General features: G+C 38.5%; 2 protein-coding genes across 3 annotated transcripts in view; both read left to right on the top strand.

Annotated features, from left to right (window-relative positions):
* Window positions 1-1,121: 1,121 nt before the first annotated feature.
* neurod1 (neuronal differentiation 1) lies at window positions 1,122-6,066 on the top strand. Its single transcript, XM_053496156.1, has 2 exons — window positions 1,122-1,251; window positions 2,637-6,066. The coding sequence occupies exon 2, from the start codon at window positions 2,641-2,643 to the stop codon at window positions 3,808-3,810; it is 1,170 nt and encodes a 389-aa protein (XP_053352131.1). The 5' UTR covers window positions 1,122-1,251; window positions 2,637-2,640; the 3' UTR covers window positions 3,811-6,066.
* A 4,012-nt stretch (window positions 6,067-10,078) lies between these two features.
* The window catches only part of cerkl (ceramide kinase-like), an 85,314-nt gene continuing 74,925 nt past the window's right edge, over window positions 10,079-20,467 (top strand). For both annotated transcript variants that reach the window (XM_053496153.1, XM_053496154.1), the window contains exon 1: window positions 10,079-10,493. In XM_053496153.1, the coding sequence (XP_053352128.1) occupies window positions 10,133-10,493 (361 nt within the window). In that variant the 5' untranslated portion in view covers window positions 10,079-10,132. The remainder of the gene's footprint in view (window positions 10,494-20,467) is intronic.

Raw genomic sequence — 20,467 nt, forward strand, 5'->3', positions numbered from 1 at the left:
GTCATGTCCATTCTGTATGGTTATAGTAACAGCTAGAGTGATTAAAAAAAATTATTTAAAAAAAATCCAACTTAAACAGGTTCTACTTCTGTCAGATTCTGATAATCCCACACAATACAGTATAAACACAACCATATGTCATTTCATTTCATGTGATAAGGACCTGTCCATGTGTGTGAAGCAAAACAAAACATATCCAGGTAACTGGCTGTAAATCCTTACACAGAAATACAAAAATTCACAGACAAACATGCACAAAAAATATTATTATTATTATTATTATTATTATTATTATTGTTGTTGTTGTTGTTGTTGGGGTTGTTGTTGTCGATGATGATAATTTTTCTAGTAGTAGTGAAGTATGTATATGTATTTTATATTTATTTTTGCCAATAATCATGACATGATGATGATGTCTATAATAATAATAATAATAATAATAATTATTATTATTATTATTATTATTAATGTTGTTGTCATTATTATTATTGTCATTATTATTATTATTATTATTATTGTTTATAGTGATTGTATTATATATTTTTTTCTTTATATGGATTTGTTTATAGGGCTGAGACACACAGAGAGAGAGAGAGAGAGAGAGAGAGAGAGAGAGAATCTTGAGAAAGAGACAGTGAATCTTTAGAGAGAGAAATAGAGAAAGAGAGGGAGAGAGAGAGAGAGAGAGAGAGGCCGTGATTTGCGCGCGCTGTCCCGCTGCTTTTAAAGGGTTAAACTCCTCCCTGCGGGTCCAAACAAACAGGTTTCCGCGGAGTCTCTAACACGGCGACAGATGGCCACTTTCCCCTCCTCCCCTCGTTCCTTCCTTTCATTCGGCCACAATACGGGGAGCACGGGGAACGCGAACGGAAGATGTCACGTGACGCTCCAGGGCCCGTTTTCCTAACGTAGTCGACCATATGGCGCGTGCCGGGGGTAAGAGAGAGAGAGATAAAGAGGGCGGGGCCTGCTGTTCCCCTTCAGCCAATCAATGCTTTAGAGGAAGAATGGGGGGGGGGGGGGGATTAGAAAGAGAGAACTCAGGCACGCGCGCATCTTCCAGCATCATCAGCGCTGCTATATAAAGCGCAGCATCCCGCTCACGCGCTGCCACTAGATCATTATCATCATCCTCATCATCCTCAGGATCATCAGGATCTCACACTACTCAAATGCGGAGGGGCATGAAGCGACCATAACGGGACTCTGAACACACACACACACACACACACACACACACCCAACACACAGGTACAGTGATCTTTATTCATTTATTTATTTATCGTTAAACACTTGATTGAAAATAAAAAGAAGAAGAAGAAGACAAAAACATTTTTATTGTATTTTATTAAATTGTGTGTAGATACAGCATCTTTAGACTACTTAAAATTTTTAGATCAAGCATGATTACTGTGTTATAAAAAGTTAACACTTGTTCCTCTATGGCATCATGGCTTGGACGGGATTTTATAGCTTCTTTTGCTCCATGAACAGGTTATTCGATGTACGCCTCTCACCTGTGTGAAAAGATTGTAATGGATAAATATGCCAGATTACATGTTCCAACTTATTTTATAATCTTGACATATGCAATATTGTGATGTAGAAGCCAAAACATATGGAGAAAATATAGTTTGTTATGATCAAAAGTGAAAATAAGATTATGCAAAAAAAGAGAAAAAAAAAGAAAAAAATATAATAGTATATGTCTGATAAAAAAAGAAACAACGTTTAACATAATCTGAATTAAAAAAGAGCGAACACTTATCTGTTCTAACTAACGGAAAATGAATCCACATGCAAAAATTTTAATTAGTGTAACTTGAAGAAGAAACATCTGCATCTTTATGTGTTGCTAAACCTTTCCAGAGCAACTACATAAAAACAATATAGATCAGGGGTTTTGTTTCCCCATCCTGGTCCTGGAGAACCTGCTAAATACGCATTTGGTGATTTTTCTTTTCCTACTCGTTGGTTAGAGGAAAAGGTAAAGCTACAACAAACAAACAAACAAACAAAAAAAACTGCGTGCCCAATGTTTCTTTTAGGAATGGCACTGGGAATCGTGGGAGTTAATGATGAAGACGAGATGTCACGTTATGACAGGGTTTAATCTGGGATCTCTTTCATCTTTGGTTCAAGGGAACAAGCTGAGATGAATTTCACTTGAGCAAGGGGATTCATTCAGGTTGCACCTAGAAAGGTGTATATCGGATACTTAACTTTTAATCAAGACTTAAGGTGCACATTAATTACTTGTTTAAGCACTAAAGGTAAACTGGGCACAACGTACCATATCGTGTATCTTCGTTAGATAATGTATAACATATTTCGATGTTTTTGTTTTCATTTTAAAAAGGTGAAAATGTTCCGAGCTGCAGATTTATTTAGTCTTGATGTATTAATAATATTTTAATCATGACAAACAGGTAACCAAATACTGTTAATGTTTGTGTGTAGTAACACAGAATGAAGTGCACTATTTCCAAGTTGTTGATGAACTCTTAAATCTTTTACATATTTTGTTATTCATTTTTGTGCACGCGTGCTTTGAATTGTTGCAGATAGGAAAGTATTATCCACTATTTCCTCTCACCGAGTGTGTTCTTTTGTGCTTGTTTGCATGTGTATGTCAGGATCATGACGAAATCTTGCACAGAAGAACCTCCGATGATCGAGTCTCAGGCCGGCAGCGCCAATTGGACCGATAAGAAGCAGAAGCCAGGGCACGAGGCCATGCGCAAAGACTCGGAGAACGACGAGGAGGAGGCTGTACACATGCTCGAGGACGCGCACGAGCTGGACGAGGAAGAAGAGGAGGAAGAGGAAGAGGAGGAGGAGGAGGAGGAAGAGGGCGACGACGCGGGCAAGCCGAAGCGCCGAGGGCCGAAAAAGAAGAAGATGACCAAGGCGCGCATGCAGAGGTTTAAGCTGAGGCGCATGAAGGCGAACGCACGGGAGCGCAACCGCATGCACGGGCTGAACGACGCGCTCGAGAGCCTGCGCAAGGTGGTGCCGTGCTACTCGAAGACGCAGAAGCTTTCTAAGATCGAAACGCTGCGTCTGGCCAAAAACTACATCTGGGCGCTGTCTGAGATCCTGCGATCGGGCGAGAGTCCTGATCTGGTGTCGTTCGTGCAGGCTTTGTGCAAAGGTCTCTCCCAGCCCACGACTAACCTGGTGGCAGGGTGCCTGCAGCTCAACCCGCGGACGTTCCTGCCCGAGCAGCAGAGCCATGCGCACGGAGCGAGCGTCGCGTCCTACGCCGGTATGCACCCTTACTGCTACCAGAGCCCCGGTCTGCCGAGCCCGCCGTACGGGGCAACGGACGGCGCGCCGCATCACGCGTTTCACACCAAGACGGCGGCGCACGCCTACGGGAGCACGCTGCTGTTGCCGCCGCCGCCTCCTCCGCCGCCGCAGCCGCCGAGCGCGCTGCAGCCGGAGCCGTTCTACGACGCGGCGCTGGCGGACTGCGCGCACAGTCCCGCCGCCTCCTTCGACGGGCCGCTCAGCCCGCCGCTCAGCGTCAACGGGAACTTCTCTTTCAAGCACGAAGCGCCGACGGAGTTCGAGAAGAGCTATCACGCGTTCGGCGGCGGCGTGCAGCCCTACCATCACCACGCGCCGCCGCCGCCGCCCGGACACCACCATCACCCTCATCACCCTCATCACCACCCCCACCACCACCACGCGGCGCTTTACGATTTACCACCAATGGAGAACGTCGGGCCCTACGAGGGTCACTCTCATCATGAACGAGTCGTTCACATGAACGCGCAACTAAATGCCATATTCCACGACTCGTGAGCTCGAGAGGACTTTTGTTTTCATTCTTTTTTTTCCCCCAGAGACAGTTCGATTCATATAGTGCGTGTCATCATGGTCACCTGTTTATGGCTTATTGCAAACAAAAAAAGAAGAAGAACAGCAGAAAAACGCCCTACACTTAAATTAACATAAAAGAAAAAAGAAAAAGAAAAAACGTTGGCACGGGTTGCCCTGTAATCTGCGTCCAAAATGCTAAAGCACATGCGTGGAATAGCCTAATTAAATTATTTGTTCGTTTACGCGCTGGACTTGAAGACAGGTATGCAGGGTCATCAGTCGGGCACGTGAAGGAACCAGAGACATAACATCACACACACGCACAGTTCAAGTTGGTTCTTTAAGCTTCCAGATGCTTGACTTATGGTGTAAACCTACAATACGGCGTTTAAAAATATCAGTATACTAAGGCTACTCCTGTCTAAAAGTTCTCCAGATGTGGTCTGAACGTAGATTTGTCTATTTTTCCCTAATCAGACTAATTAATATAATTTCAACAGGTGATAGGTAATTAACGTGCACTAGAATGTGATCTGTGTGTTCAAATTTTTTACTTTGGGAAAAAGTTAACAGTATATTTGGTATTTTGAAATTGCATTGTTTTATCCTTGGTTTAAAATAAGCCCCCAAAACTGTACATTTTTGTTAGGTGTGTGGTAACATGCTGATAGCCAGCAGCCTGTGTTGCGTTGTGTTACATTTGTGAAATGTGTATTATTATTATTATTATTATTATTATGATTTATACTACTATGTAAAGTGTTATACACAGAATACTTGCTGCTGGTTGGCTAACGTACCATGCTAGTATTCTTAAATGTAGCAGCCAGCATATCAGCGCACAAGTCTAACAAAATACAGGCTAGGTACAACAACTTTAACTATTAGATTATTATTATAATTATTAACAAAATAAAGGAAATTTAAGGAATCTAGTTCAGATCTGGTTCGTCAGTTTGTTGGAGCAACAATTAGCTATACATTGCTCAGGAGTTCATTTTCAACATAACGCATTTTGTCAAACAAACAAACCAACAAAATATTATGATAGTCTGCCAAATAGTAAAAAATACAGTAATTTTGACATAATGTTTATTGGGATATGGTGCTAAAATTATACATAAATAAAAAGTTTTACATTAAATGAAAAGTTGTACATAAATATCTTGGAAACCGCTATCTATTGTGGCGAGGGAAACAGTAAAGAAGCCGTTGTGCTTCCAATTTCGAGTTTATTCCCATTTACACGCGTCGAATCGGTGTAGGTGTCAATTCAACACAACAGGGCTTTTTTCTGCTGTTCTGTTCAGAAACACACATTATATGCTTAATCCTATGGTATGTATTTATTGTCTTTATAACTGCCTTGAAAGGAGAAACAACAGGATGCACATATTCTCTCCTTTATCTTATATGTATTGTAAATTTGATTTCTATGCGCTCACTACTGTGCATCGTGGTCACAGATAGAAACAGGTGTGTGACCTTAATTCAGAATGTGTTAATTCTCCACGTTACACAAGAAATCACAAAGCAATAATTTGGGAAAAAAAATAATAAACTATGCAATTTTTAATCAAATATACTGGGCCAATTATAGAAATGAATAGAGAGATTGCTATATTTTTCAACCTACTACATTTTACTACTTAATGTACTTAATACTACTCATACTACTCTATCCCATACTGAATTATTTTGTTGTGATTTTTGTAATAGAATTGTTAATTTTTTTATAAAGTCGGATTCGTGCGCCATGTCATGCAACTCCCCCAACCCCAATCATTAATGTTTTATATAACAAAATTGATTTTATCTCCTTTCTACGGGAAAAAAAAACAATGGTCACTAAAACACCATTGTTGGGGGTGAAACCAGCAGGCAAGTGCTTATAAGACTCTGTTACGTTGCCTTAGGAATCAATCATTTACTGTAAAAATCATGCAAAATTGCACAAATCCATCCTTCCAAAACCCCCCTTGTTTTTTTCTTCTTTTAAACAGCCACAATAATGACAGATCACTTATTTAAAAGGAAAGAAAGAAATGGTGGACTATATTACACTGTCTGAGTGCTGGGAAAGATTTGGTGTTATAAAAAAGTGTTGATGTTGTATATATATTAAAAAGCTTGACTATCACCTGAAAACTGCACCCTGTAAAAAAAAAAAAACCGAAAAAAAAACATAAAAAGGGGGTTGACCTTTCCAAATGGAAATAAACACTTATCTCTATCACACTTGATTGAAATTATTGCTGCTTTTTTTGTGAAAGATGTTTATGCATAACGCAGAACTAGCGTTTATTTGTCTTGTTACTTATTTACTTACTTACTTGCTTATTACTTACTTACGGTATCTAGGGTCAAACAAAAATGTTTAGGATCGAGGTGCAAGATCTATTTGATTTTAGACGAATGCATAAAATCTTACTTAAAATTACTTTTATTATTATTTATTCTTTATTTTTTGCTTTTATGTGGAAAACAATGACGAAGATCTAAATAATATTGGGGTACACATTCTGATAAAAAATACTCTGGATTAATATTTATAATTACATTATAATTACATTAATAGTTATGTTTTTTTGTTGATTTTGTATATAACATGTATATATATATATATATTTTTTTTTTCAAATTGTTGCTATTGCAATCGACAGGTTGCTGGAACATATGGTCTTTTTGGTGACTATATGATAGGCTGTAGAATTCTATTCTTAAACTACGCAAGTACACGAAGTGTATTTTTTATTTTTTTTATAAAAAAGAAAAGCACATATATTGTTAATTAAACAAATCAAAAACCAAATTAAAATATTTAAACGAAAAAAAAAAGATAAGATTGAAAGGATATGTCCACATAAAACAATAGATACAAATAAAAATTTCAGGAAGAAAAAATCTATTCTCGAATTAGCCATTTTTTTTTCTCCAAAATGTGCATTAAATATCAGTCTGTATCTGTACAAAATATCGATTAGATGATTATGGTAAGTTTCTTCTGCCCAATTTGCTGTTCAATCACATCCATGCAGACATCATTTATGCAAAATGAGCGCATGTGAGCCACAGATGTTCCTACAGCAGGGGGAGGCTTTAATTTATGAAAATGATCCTGTTTTAATGCATGGACATTCATTGCATAACCCAATACCTCTGTCATTAGAGAGAAACAACCTAACGCCAATCTATTTTTTAGAGGTTGTCACACATACACACACACACACACCGAAATGCTTTCTCAGCAAACTGATTAGGATTTTAACCCAATATTTTAACCCAATAACCGATAGCTCACATTAAACTCTGACCAAATAGACACAATTCAACTTGATCCAATTAAACACCGAGTCTCAGATTGAAACCTTCAGGGGGGTAATTAATCACAGAGTGCTGGCTAATTTATGTAAAACAAATCACTGAATAATTGAAGCTGTAAAAATATACAGTTTTGAGACAACAGATTCAGGCTTATGGACATCTGTACACGGTGTATTTCACCATTTTTCATTAAACACATGTCTGGATATAGAGGAACATTTTTCTTTGTATTTTTTTTTCTAATCAATATATTGGGTAGGAGAAATGTTTATATTAAAAAATAATAGCGCATAAGTGATCATCTGTTCACTCTGGACTGCCACTGAGGGGGAAAAAAAGGTTAGTGAATCCATTAATAAGTGTTCATGGGACTATTTAATTTGAGCAAATTAGATTTGGAGGGCTATATGAAGTTATTTTATTCCCCTGGGAGAAGGTTAAATGAGCTTTCCCGGGTTTCATGTTTACGCATTTACATTTCGGATCGCTCTCATATCTACCACTAGCTACCGGTAAAAAATATCAACGGCTGCGTTTTAAAATTCAAACAAACAACGGTCATGGATTTTGAATTGATTTCAACAGTCCGTTTTTTTTTTTTCATTTAGCTTCAAACATTTTTATCAGTTACGATTTAATACAACTGTATACAATTGTGTCTAACCTAATGTACACAATGTCTTATGTTTAAACACTCTCACTCACACTGACTCACTCACTCATCGTCTATACCGCTTTATCCTGTATTCAGGGTCGCGGGGAGCCTATGGAGCCTATCCCAGGAGGCTTAGGGCACGAGGCAGGGTACAGCCTGGACAAGGTGCCACACACATACACTCTACTGGCAATTTGGGAACGCCAGTTAGAGTAACCTGCATATCTTTGGACTGTGGGAGGAAACCGGAGTACCCGGAGGAAACCCACCATGCACGGGGAGAACAGGAGAACTCCGTGCACACAGAGACGGGAATCGAGCCTGGCTGAGACTCGAACCCGGACCCTGGAGGTGCAAGGCGACAGTGCTAACCACTACAACACCGTGCCTATGTTTAAACAGTAAAATATAATTAGCAATAAACTATGTTGAACAACTTTCTAGATTTACCATAACACAAGCAAGTTAGTAAACTAGCTAGGTGGCTTAGGCTAAATAGCAAAAAAAAAAATTCTGAATAAAGATATAATGGAGACTTGATATATAAGGTACAGCATTTGTATAGCTCAATGGCAGCATGATGGCTTAGTGGTTAGCACTGTCGCCTTGCACCTCCAGGGTCCAGGTTTAAATCCCACCTCAGCGTCTTGTGCATGAAGTTTGCATGCTCTCCCTGTGCTTGGTAGGTTTCCTCCAGGTATTCCAGTTTTCTCCAAAGACATTCAGGTTAGGCTAACTGGCATTCCCAAATTGCCCATAGTGTGACAAGGGGGTGTCAAGCTGGCAACCTGACCTTTTAAGTACTGCTACAGAAACGATGGCTATATCTCAAGAATGAAGAGTATCCACTGGCTGATGTGCCTGATGGCATGTACTGTAAAGAGACCAAAATACAAATATATAAAACAGCAAATAACTAGAATATCTGAACACTAGGCACGGTTAACACTACCAGATGCACAAATAAATATAATTTGTTCATGTGCCATTATAATACCTATAGAATATTTAGTATACTTATATATATATATATACAGCTATACAATAATATAAACTATTATAATCATCTAAATATAAATTAGGCTAGTTATAATGTTACAGGAAGTAGCCTAACTAGGACAGACAGCTTGGTTTAAAAAGCTTTACACCACCAGCAACAGAGATGTATTAAACATCTATTTTACTTAGTAAATACATATTACATATTAAACATATTACATACTAATATGTTTATGATATCCAAATATCCATATAACATATACTATTTATTTATTTAGATATAAATAAGGCTAGTTTTAATATAGCTATAATTGGTTTATGTAAAGTTATAACACATATGACATACATGATTTTTAGATGTCTAATATAAATTATAACATGTATAAACAAACCAGGCTGTGTATAATGTTACAGCAGGTAACTAGGATAGCTGGCTAGTATAGGCAGGGATAATACCAGCAGCTACACAAACTTATAGCCTATAATTGGTTTAAGTATAGTTATAACACCTATAAAATATATTAAGGATTTAATTATAGATGTCTTATATAAACTATCATATTTATTTAAATAAATCAGGCTACTGTGTGTATAATGTTACAGCAAGTAACTAGAATAGTGGGCAGGGATAATACCACTACCTAAACTGATATTACTTATACATGTAACTGCTGTTTAATTAAAGTTATAACACCTATAAAATATATTTAGTATTTAAATATAGCTATTTAATATATCTAACATAAACTATCTTATTTGTCCAAATAAATCAAGGGGTATGTATAATGTTACAGCATGTAGGCTAATTAGATTAGTTGATTACATGTAATCAGCTACACAATCAGGGAATATGTTATAAAATAAAAACTAAACTAGCACTAAATTAAAACTATGATATAAAACTTAAAAAACATATTTTTTAAATAAAGCTGTATTATAATAATAAACTGTAGCTTGGTTTATTTCTAATTCTAAATTAGGCTACTATTATAAAACTTAGAAGATAAATTTTTCATTGGGTCAAAAAGAAGCCCTGTCCTATTATGAAAGTTATCCAAAGTTAATAATAATAATAATAATAATAATAATTATTATTATTTGATTTGTAGGTTTGTATTTGTATGAGACGAGTATAAATGGAAGAGTGTAATAATAAAGTGAATGTGATGGAAGCGCGTCCCCGCGTCCGTATCCAGGACTACTTAGCGGGTACGCGCGCCGCTGGAGGGCTCCGGCCATGGCGGGAGCGCGCACGCCCCGCTGATTAACAACACAAGACCGGGGCAAACTGCGGCGCGAAAAGCCAAGTCGTGTTGCATTAGAAACATGTTTGAACCCCCGAAAAACTCGATAACTGCCCTCCACGCGTGGTCGGAGAGTCAGGAGGAGTTAAGGGAGAGAAAGAAGCAACCGGTGGCCGAGAAGCCTCCAGGAAGCCGAGTCACGGCGGAGAAAAAGAAACGGAAGAAACGGCGAGAAGAAGCGCAGGAAAGTGAGAAACACGCGATCTCAGCGCCGCCGCCGCCGCTCCTCCGCCCCGAGGAGGGTGAAGCTGCTCCTCCTTCAGAAAAGTCCGGGAGCGAACCGATTGTGAGAGGAATCTTTCAGATCGGTAAGAAGAGCCACGACGTGATTCTCACGGCCACGCGGGTCACGTGGACGCGCATCCAGCCCGAGAACCCTACAGGTGAGAGGCGCGCGCGCGGCGTGTTGTTCTGTGGTTGCCATGGCTACGGTGTTTCACTTCCTCCATTCATACAGGTGTGTGTGTGTGTGTGTGTGTGTGTTTGTGTTTTCCTGCTGTGTATGTACAGTGTGCTGGTGCAACTTCAGGATTATTTCTTTTATTTATTAAGAATGAACAAATTAATGTGTTGTGACGCAGTAGACGTTGTGACGTCACTAAAAGACAAATACACTCAATTATTATTATTATTATTATTATTATTTCTTATCAGTACAAATAATATGAAAGTGGTAGGTTTCCCGCCTGCCATGCGGAAGGCCCATATTCAATTTCCACCCAATGCTCAAACCCCAGCCACTGGATTCAGTGCCGGTCCTGAGCCCGGATAAAATGGGCGGGTTGCGTCAGAAAGGGCATCTGGCGTAAAAACCTGTGCCAAGCTGTTGTGTGGATCGGATGGTCCGCTGTGGCGACCCCTTGTCAGGAGCAGGTGAAAGACCAACAACAACATGCAAAAAGCTCATGTGAAACAGGTATTATGAATCCAGAAAAAAGTTTGGAAAACTGACTTCTGGTCCAGAATTTCTAAGTTTGATTAAAACCGATTTCATGACAGTCCTTGCTAATGTTAACCCTGAGTTAGCATGCTGACACTACTCGATCCTCCATAAGTTTTGGGGGTGGAGCTTTGTTCAAATAGTGGGAAACGAGGTCGGGCTTATTAGGTAAAAAATCTTTTTTAGCTTCACCCAGCTTTTTTTATCGTATAACATCGTTGTTGCTAGATGTCTAAAACACAAGGGTAACACTTTCCAGCTTAGCGACCCAAGTGAAAAACTAAATCCAACACGGAATCGCTCAATTGGGTCAGGTGTTAAGAGATTTCAGCAGTGAAGATATGAACTTTCCAGTTTAGCACCCCAAGTGGCACTTTAAATTAGTGCCTGGTAGCATCAAAAGTCAGAGCACAAATTTAACTCCAATGAAAGCCACAAGATTCTGGTTACTTTTTTAAAGAATCTATTTATAGATTTATATTTATATATTCTATCTTTTGTTAAGGTCACTAAACTAAAAAGTGGTCCACTTAGCTAGCATTAAACTATAAATCTTTAATACAAACTGTGGAAATGCGGAAACTAGAAGCAATTAATATCAATATTCAATTCAAACACCCAACCCAAACAAAAGGTGTTAAGAAACATAGACACCATCTACGTGGTTTCCTGTTAGGTTCCACAGCTATTACTCAAGAGTGCTTTAAGTCTGATTGGTCAAAAGTTGATTGATTAGCAAATATTCAATTCAATTCAATTCAATTTTATTTGTATAGCGCTTTTAGCAATTTTCATTGCCGCAAAGCAGCTTTACACAGTCAAAAGAATTATTTAAGTTTGTATGAAATGTGAATTTGTATGAATCAAAATGGTCAGTAAAAAATATCACATGAGAGGGAGTGCTGTGCTGCTTGATATAGCTCTGCTTTTATAGGCTTGTAGACATGAGGCAGCCTGAGTGCAGAAGGTGTCACAGCAGTGCTATATCCAGTACAACAGCACAACGTCGGGTGTGTTATTGATTTTATACCACAGTTCCGTACAACAACATTTATTATCAACAGATTATGATTTGTTTGTTTATTTAACCAGTTATTTTGCTTCACCAACACATATCCTTCCACTATTGGTGGAGCTGGTAACCAACAGTTAGCGACTGACAGTAATACATAGGTAAAAGTAGTTTTAAATTGTTACTGGTATTATGTAGCCAAAGAGTGAGGAAAATAAATGTAGATGTCATGGACAGTCGTGTAAAACACAAGTCTCTTTTTAGTTTTCCACTAAAAAAAAATAAAAATCACACACTAATATTTAATTGTACTGCCTTTTGCTTTAGATTGCTACCATGACATGGTTTTGATAAGATTACTGTATACAGTGTCGCACCAGTTATTTCTGTCCACAGTCGCATAAATTTCTCTCCAAGATATTGTATTGATGATGGGAGAGTCAGTAAAGAGTCAGTAAAACCGTGTAAAGTCTTCTCAATGGGGTTAATGTCTACACAACTGTTTAGTCCCAATCCCTTGAGTTCTCTTCACACTGTGCATGTGGAAATGCTCTTATTTTCTTATTTTAATATTAAACATAGCTGTGAGTTGTACTGTTGTTTTATATCACGATTTGAGTGCAACTAAATGTTTAAGCGATCTCCCATCACTCTCTTCAGGATGTCTTTTCCAAATACATTTTTTTCTTTAAAGATGATTGTTCACCACTATCCTTCCAGGTTTTAGTAATTCATTTTATAGTTCTTAACCCAATTTTAGTAATTTCAGCAATCTCCTTGGTTCTTTCCTTTGCTTAATGGTTGTTTAAGAATTGAGAAGTTCCTCACTGTATCAGTTAGGGTTAAATAACTTGTTGCCAGCTAAAGCATATTAATCACTGAAGTAATTATCCAATGGAAGGCTCTTAGCTATTTGCTTAGTTCATTCCCGGTGGTGATTGTTTTTTTTTTTTGTGTGTGTTTTTTGGCCGGATATTGTATAAGCTGTATGCATGTTTAAAAAAATGACTGAAGAAAGGTATGGCTAGATAAAACTTCAAGCATCCATGTTCATATCATACTCTGTAGGACATATGGCCTGAAGGTTGAAAGTGAAATAGAACTTAATGCATTTTGACTTTTCAATTTAATGTCTTGAATCTTTGTATGTACAAATGTCTTTAAGACTTTCGGCTACTGTGAGTTTTAGCCCAGTTTTATCCCAGTGTCTAACCTGCAGCTTCTCTAAGGCCACTGTGTCGTGACTGACCCCGGCTTCCTAACTAGTTAGTATAAAGTGAAAAAACAATTTCACTGTACTCTATGGTTTCATTATTTTTTACTTTATTTATGATAAGTAGGTGATTATTCAAATATAAGTGCATCTTGCACTGTGTTAATTATGCAGATTCAGGTCAGTTAATTTTCACATCAATCACCAGAATGGGGCAAACACATGATTTCAGTGATGACAGCATGGGTAATGGTGCCACTTGGGTTGGTTTGAGTATTTTGGAAAATCTTCTGGGATTTTCATGCACAAGGTAAGTTTTTGGAGTTTACACAGAATGCACCGAATCTTTGAACAGCAAAGAATGGAATGGGAATCTGAGGCTACAGAGAGAATACACAGAGGAACCAGACAGTTGAAGATTAAATAAAGACCAGGTGATTAACATTGATTTTAAAAGCATGTGCAAGCTGTGACATGGGTTTTAGAGGCACTATGTGCTGGACGGTAGTCTCTACAGCTTACGAAATGCACATTATCACAGTTTGGATGTTTAATTTCTATTATGTAACATTCAATATGATAGTGCATATGGTGGTCGGCGATACAGGATTGATGAAACAGGCAGGCTCGAGGGGGGAAAAAAAAGCGGGAAGTCAGCGCTGCCAAGAAGTCATGTGTGACAGATGTGCTGGTAATAGATTCCGGCCGATTGTTGTGGCCACCTAAAGTAGAGCATCTGTCAGTCTTGTGGACATTTAGCAAATGTCCAAGTAAATGATACTCAAAGCGACCATCTGCATGACTGCACTGAGCACACAAACATATGACTCTTTTCGCAGGGCTCAGATTAGTGTCATTCGCAGTGGGGTTCAGGCATGGTTTGAACCAGTCTTATATTTCTGCACTGATTTGACATATTTGGCTGAGAAGGGATTTGTGATTAGACAATATATAAAACTGTGTAAATGGAAGAGCCGCTCATCAACAGTGTACGATATTTTTGAATGTAAGCATCCAGAGATGCTCATAGTTTTGTTTTTGACAGTTTATATCGTACAAATAGTTGTAGCATGCAATTTAAATTCATAGTCTCAAGCACACATAATAATTTCTGAATTATTGTTGTGCAACAGTGTGTCAGGAAGATTAAGTACTCCAACTGGCTTTCTGTTTTTTTCCTAGTAAAACTTTTTTTTCCAGTCAAGCTCCTGGAGTAATGTAGTGTTTATAAGTGTTTCTTTGCAGGTGTTAGGATAAGAGATTAGATTTCTGTATTATTTTCCAATAGCAATTGCCAAATCGTCCCTTTCAGTGGTCAGAAAAGGTGTCCAGCTTTCTACTCAGTCTTATATCTGATTGACTTTACCTAGAGCACTATAAATACTAACCATGTTGAACATTTCTGACTCGGTATCATGTGGAATATGGGATGCCTCAACTGTCTCATATGGAGAAATTAAAACATGATTAGAAAAATATTTAACAGGAAATATGATTTTAATATCCTAACAATTATCAAAGATAAAGATGTCTGTGAGCTTTGTTCCTGAAATAAAGCTTGAGTCTGGTAAACCTATTAAAATTCACGCCTAACAGACCAGCGACCTGAACCTGACCTGAACAGAAATCAGCATAAAACACGGTAGCCGATCTGTAGTTTTCATTTCATAGGGACAATATTCCCAATTTATTTCCATTCAAACTTTGATCGTTTCGAAGATTCGGATCATACGTTTCATTTCGACTACAGAGTTCAGAGAGAAAAATAAATATATATATATATATATATATATATATACCATGCACCATGCTCATCATAGCTTATCAGCCCCCGACGAAACCCCCTTAATGTCACGCCCAACCACGATGTTATACTCCGGTTGTGGTTTTTGTGTAGACACATCAAAGTCTGCTCATGGAATAAAGAGAAATAGAAAAGCGGTTTGGCCCACTTAAGCTCGGCAGCCAGCACTTTCTTAATCAGTGATCCAAGCTAATGTTATTAAGCCAGCACTCTCATTACACAGAAAGCATCCATCTAATAACCCCCTATGGCCTTTACCAAATGCTCTCATGAAACTGCCAGAAAACGGCAGCGCGATGCCGAGATGCTGCGCTTCTCTATTTGACACCAGTGCGATTCTTTTCTTGCCTGGGGGACGGAAGATTTAAGCAGCATCCTTGATCTCCGAACAGATTGAAGAGTGCTTTTATTTTATTATATACATCAAACCTCGTGTAAACCCCGCGGAATTAGATGATCGCGATGCCACAAGTCATGCTCCAGTTCTTGTCGAAAACCAATAGGCTTTTCCAGTTATGTAATATTTTTTGCGAATGTCAAGTAATTTACACAAATATATTAGTAATATCTGTAGTTATAAAATGACTGGATTCTTTCAAAGAAATTGTATGTGTGTGTTGGAGGGGGAAAGTACTTCATTTTCTCTTTTACTTTAAATGTAGTCAAGCAGTCAAGACATATTTAGTGTATAAATTTAGACAAATTCAGCATATATATGTATATATATATATATTTAGAAATACACACCTCAAATCTACATCATCCATTAACCGCCAAAACCATGACGGTATGGTCAAAAGTATGCGGACACCCGACCTTCATTTCTGTATAAGGCACTAACCGGAACCGTGGCCACAATGTTGGAAGCATGCATGTCTTTGTATGCTGTAGCGTTACAGTTCCCTTTAAGAGGCTCCACAAAGACATGGTGTGTGAAGGTTAAACAGGAAGAACACGAGAATCCTGAATCTCCAACACCTTTGGGATAAACTGCACCCCAACCACACTAACAGCCGAATGAGCACACATCCTTGCAGCCATGCGAGGATGTGTGGAAGCATAAGAAGAATATGGGACTAATTCAGGAATGAGATTTTCAACGAGAAGGTGTCCATAAACTTTTGGCCATATACTGTAATGTACATCTTGAATGACTAATGATGTAGGAAATTTCTTCTTACACTAATATACATTTTTTTTAAACAAAACTGTTCCCCTGTATTTTCATGTGTGTGTGTGTATTTAGAAGGCTGTTCTTTCTCTGTGGCTCAGATGTAGATAATCGCTATTTTAAGGATCGCTTGTGATAATATATGGCATCGTGTCATGTATTGTTATAGCTAATTTGCCATATAATTCACTGCCAGGCATCGGCTAATCTCCCAGCGAAGGGAGCGGAGAATGCGGCATTGTATCCCTGTCATCCCAAGAGACAGAGTGGTGAAGAAGTAGCCGAGTTTGGAAGTTTTTTTTTTTCTTCTTCTTCTTCTTCCCATGTCAACCGTAGGGCTTACTTAAACTCTGCATCCTTTCCAGTGGTAAACAAGCAGCCAAGCACGTTTGGTGCTTTTTTGGCAGCCCAGAACAGAGGCTGTGGCGAGAAGGTCCGAATCGAGAGAGAGCGAGCGAGCGAGCGCAGAGGCTCGGCTCAATCCCAGCAGAGACGAGTTCACTGGAGGGAGGGAATGTGTTGGTGGACGGAGCTTTGGGTTTGACTTTTTGAACCCTGAATTTGTTTAGCTTTGGCCTTGGCGCGCTTTCACTCCACCACAGGATGACCGGGAGCTCTGATCTGCTCTAGTAGCTCACGCCTCCGGAATACACAGTTCACACTGTTCACACAGTGGGGTCATGCTCTCTGTGGCCTATGTGTGTGAGTGTGAGCGCTGTGTGTGTGTGAGAGACTGCAGTCTCCGTAGGCTGATCTCTACAAGGCCTTGGGGGCTATACACTCGATACAGTGGAGTATTTTTTTTATTTCTTGCAGCTGCCCTTATGATTTGGAGAGCAGTAAAAAAAAAAAAAAAAACCTTTGATAACTAATACATGTTTGATAAATGCACAGAAATGATTAGTTTAGCATAGTGAGTTATGCAGTTTTAAAATATTAATATTCAGATAGAATGAAATATTTACATTCAGTTAGAATTAAATAAAATGCTCTTTTAAAATTCATATAAGGAGCTAAAAATAACAATAGCGAGCATGCTCTGTTCTTTAAATGTGTTTTTATTTTGCGAAATGGTATTTATATAGTATGCATAAAAATGCATAGAATATTGTTCAAAAGTTCATTTTCTTTCGGGATTTAATTAAAAAAGTCAAGTGCTCGTATCTTCCGGATTCATTACATGTAAAGTGAAATATTTTAAGACTTGTTTTGTTTTAATTTCACTTATTATGGCTTATTTAAAATCCTAAATCCAGTACTCTACAATCAAAAATTTGATTTCCACCTCATACATTCATTATGTAAAAAATAAAACAAATAAAATAGCGATGTTCCCTGTATATCAACAATCTAAATTATTGTTGATATACAATAAATAGTAAAGCGATGAATCCTGTATATCCCACAGCAATGAGTACATCAATGATTATCGGTTTCTACCCATATTTCCTTAATTAGATTTTTAAAAATGCTACTTCTACTACTACCCATACTACTTCTACTTTTATTACTACTATTACTCCTTCTGCTACAGCTTCTACTACTACTTCTAATATTTTTACTATCACCTCTTTTACTATCATTATATCTACTACTCATACCACTCATACGACTCCTAATACTAATTCTACTACTACTAGGAGTAGTCTCTTTATCCCACTTGACTTGTCCCATCTTCTCTCAAGGATCAAGGGTGACATGCATCTAGATTGTTTTCTAGACTGTTGTCTGTACTGTCTCAGCACCTAGGTGGTAAAATTAACTAGCTCTAAATGTGCAAACTGCTGAGACACTGGCAATCTTAAAAAAAAAGCGACAACAAAGTCTGTTTCTTAGATATTTGGGTTAATAACTCCCCAATAAAAAAACAAAACAGAACGATGTTTGTACTGTCGCTCTGGATAAGATCGTCTGCCAAATACCTACGTAAATGTAAATGTACTACTACAGTACGCTGACTCCTACTCCTAATGATTCAGAGCCCTAATGTTACTACTACTTCAACTATTACTTCTACTACTTCCTATCCTAGGAGTAGGAGTCCTCCCGCTACTCCTACACCTACTCCTACTCCTACACCTACTTTTTGCTCTAAATAATCTACTTATTACCATAAAATTTCATGATGAAATCTTCCATTATAAGTATACACCAATACTACCTGTTGTTATTCTTCCATAGAAGAGATATTATTATTATTATTATTATTATTATTAATATTGAGGAAATTAACAGATATGTGTGTCAGGAAGAGAGTGAGCCGGACTCCTGTAAAGAGCTGTAAAGTTTGGAGTGTTTTTACCACATGTGTGCAGGAGCAGATGAGAGAGAAAAGGAAGAAATACACACAGTAAGATTAGTCTGCTATTTTAAGGCCATGCTAATCTTTAGATATTAGCATTGTAGGGATTTTCCATGTCCTGTTATTCTAATTCCTTCATCCTGTAGATCTGGGTTGAGACTCAGGCAGATGAAATTTAAAACCCAAGATAAAGTGGACTTTATTCGTAACACTTAATTTATTTATTTATTTATTTTTTTGCACTTGTTTCCTACGGCTGGTTTTCATTTCTATTGGTTATTTGTCTGTCTTTCCTCTGGTAGCCTTCGCTGATCACAGTAGCACCGGGAGCGTTGCTCCACTTACTTACATCCAGCCGCACCGTGGATGCTCTGGGATCGTTTTTGATCTCCAAACGTGACCCGATTTTTTTCCCCTTTTTTTTTCTTTCCCCCAGCTCTGAGGACTCTGGTTGACCACAGCGGTCAGGCTCTCCACAAAGGCACTGATGGGATGGGCAACAGATTTCTGAGGCTAATTGCACTACTGAGGTTACATGATCTCATTTCATAGAGGAGAGAGAGAGAGAAAGGGGGAGGAGTCCAAAGGGAATAAATAAAGAGAAGGGCTGGAGAGAGAGAGAGAGAGAGAAATAGACTGAGTGAGTGATAGAGTTTAGGATCCTATGAAATCGATTGAACCACATTCCTGTAAAATTTGTCTCCATTTTCAGGTCCAGTTTTTCTGATTATAGGCTTTATGAGCTCAGCTTGCTCGCAGAGTTTTACTTTGTTGTTGCCTGTGGCAGGTGATGATGAAAATGTCATACCGTGATACTCAGACATGTCTACAAAGCATGATGTGTCTCATAACATATAGTTTGGATGTAATATGTATGATTTATGTAAATGTACGGTATATAGTTAGATTGAACTTTTCTTTGGGGGTGAAGTGGATAGATAGCACTGCAGCTTCGCACGGGTTCGATTCCCGCCTTGGGTCTGTGTGCGTGAAGTTCTCGTTCACGTTCTCCCCGTGTACTGTACTTGCCGGGTTCCTTCCGGGTAATCCGGTTTCCTCCCACAGTCCAAAAACATGCAGATTAGGCTAATTGGTGTTTCCAAGTTGCCCGTAGTGTGTGAGTGTGTGTACTTGTGCCCTGCAATGGATTGGCACCCTGTCCAGGATGTACCCCGCCTCGAGCGCCGAGTTCCCTGGGATAGACTCCAGGCCTCCCGCCACCCTGAATACAGGATAAGCGGCATAGAGAATGAGAGAGTGAGTCAATAAACTTATTTAATGTCTCAAGAAATAGTTTATTCTTGATGTTTAGGGAAAAAAGACACAAGAGTTTAAAAAATATCTAAAAAAAAAAATGGAAAGGAGGGAAAATACTTATATGTTTTCTTTAAAGATAAAGTTTGTGACATAATATCAGTTTTTAATCATTCTATCAGCCAGCACATGGGGCATCCCGAGATGCATCAATTTTAATTAAATCTCGTTCACTCTACGCACTGATGTGTGAAAAGGTGTGTCATAATTTAAAATCTTGTATTTTAGAAGTCAGCCAGGTTAGAAGATGTCTCACTTATCAAAGGGATATTTAATCTCTTTGCTAATCTTTTGCTTTTATTCTTTCAACGCTAATCCCTCTATCCAGGGTCCAGCTGACGGGAATGACGTCCTTCTCGTAAGACTTTCTTCCCAAAGACATTTTTCAGCTCGAGTTCCCTCTGTTATCTTCCTCTTCCGTAAGGCAGCTTAATGAGGGCTGTTGTCAAAAGTGCGATAGAAATAAAAGTTAAATAAACATAAAACGTCAAACAAGCTCCAGGTTAGAAAACGTAAACGTTGCCGAGCTGGCAGTGCCCGTCATCGTAAGCCGATCAGCTGTTTTTTTTGTGTTTGCACCGAATGCGGTCGTGGCGAGGGT

This window comes from Clarias gariepinus, chromosome 5, assembly GCF_024256425.1.
Source record: "Clarias gariepinus isolate MV-2021 ecotype Netherlands chromosome 5, CGAR_prim_01v2, whole genome shotgun sequence".
Classification (NCBI taxonomy): Eukaryota; Metazoa; Chordata; class Actinopteri; order Siluriformes; family Clariidae; genus Clarias; species Clarias gariepinus.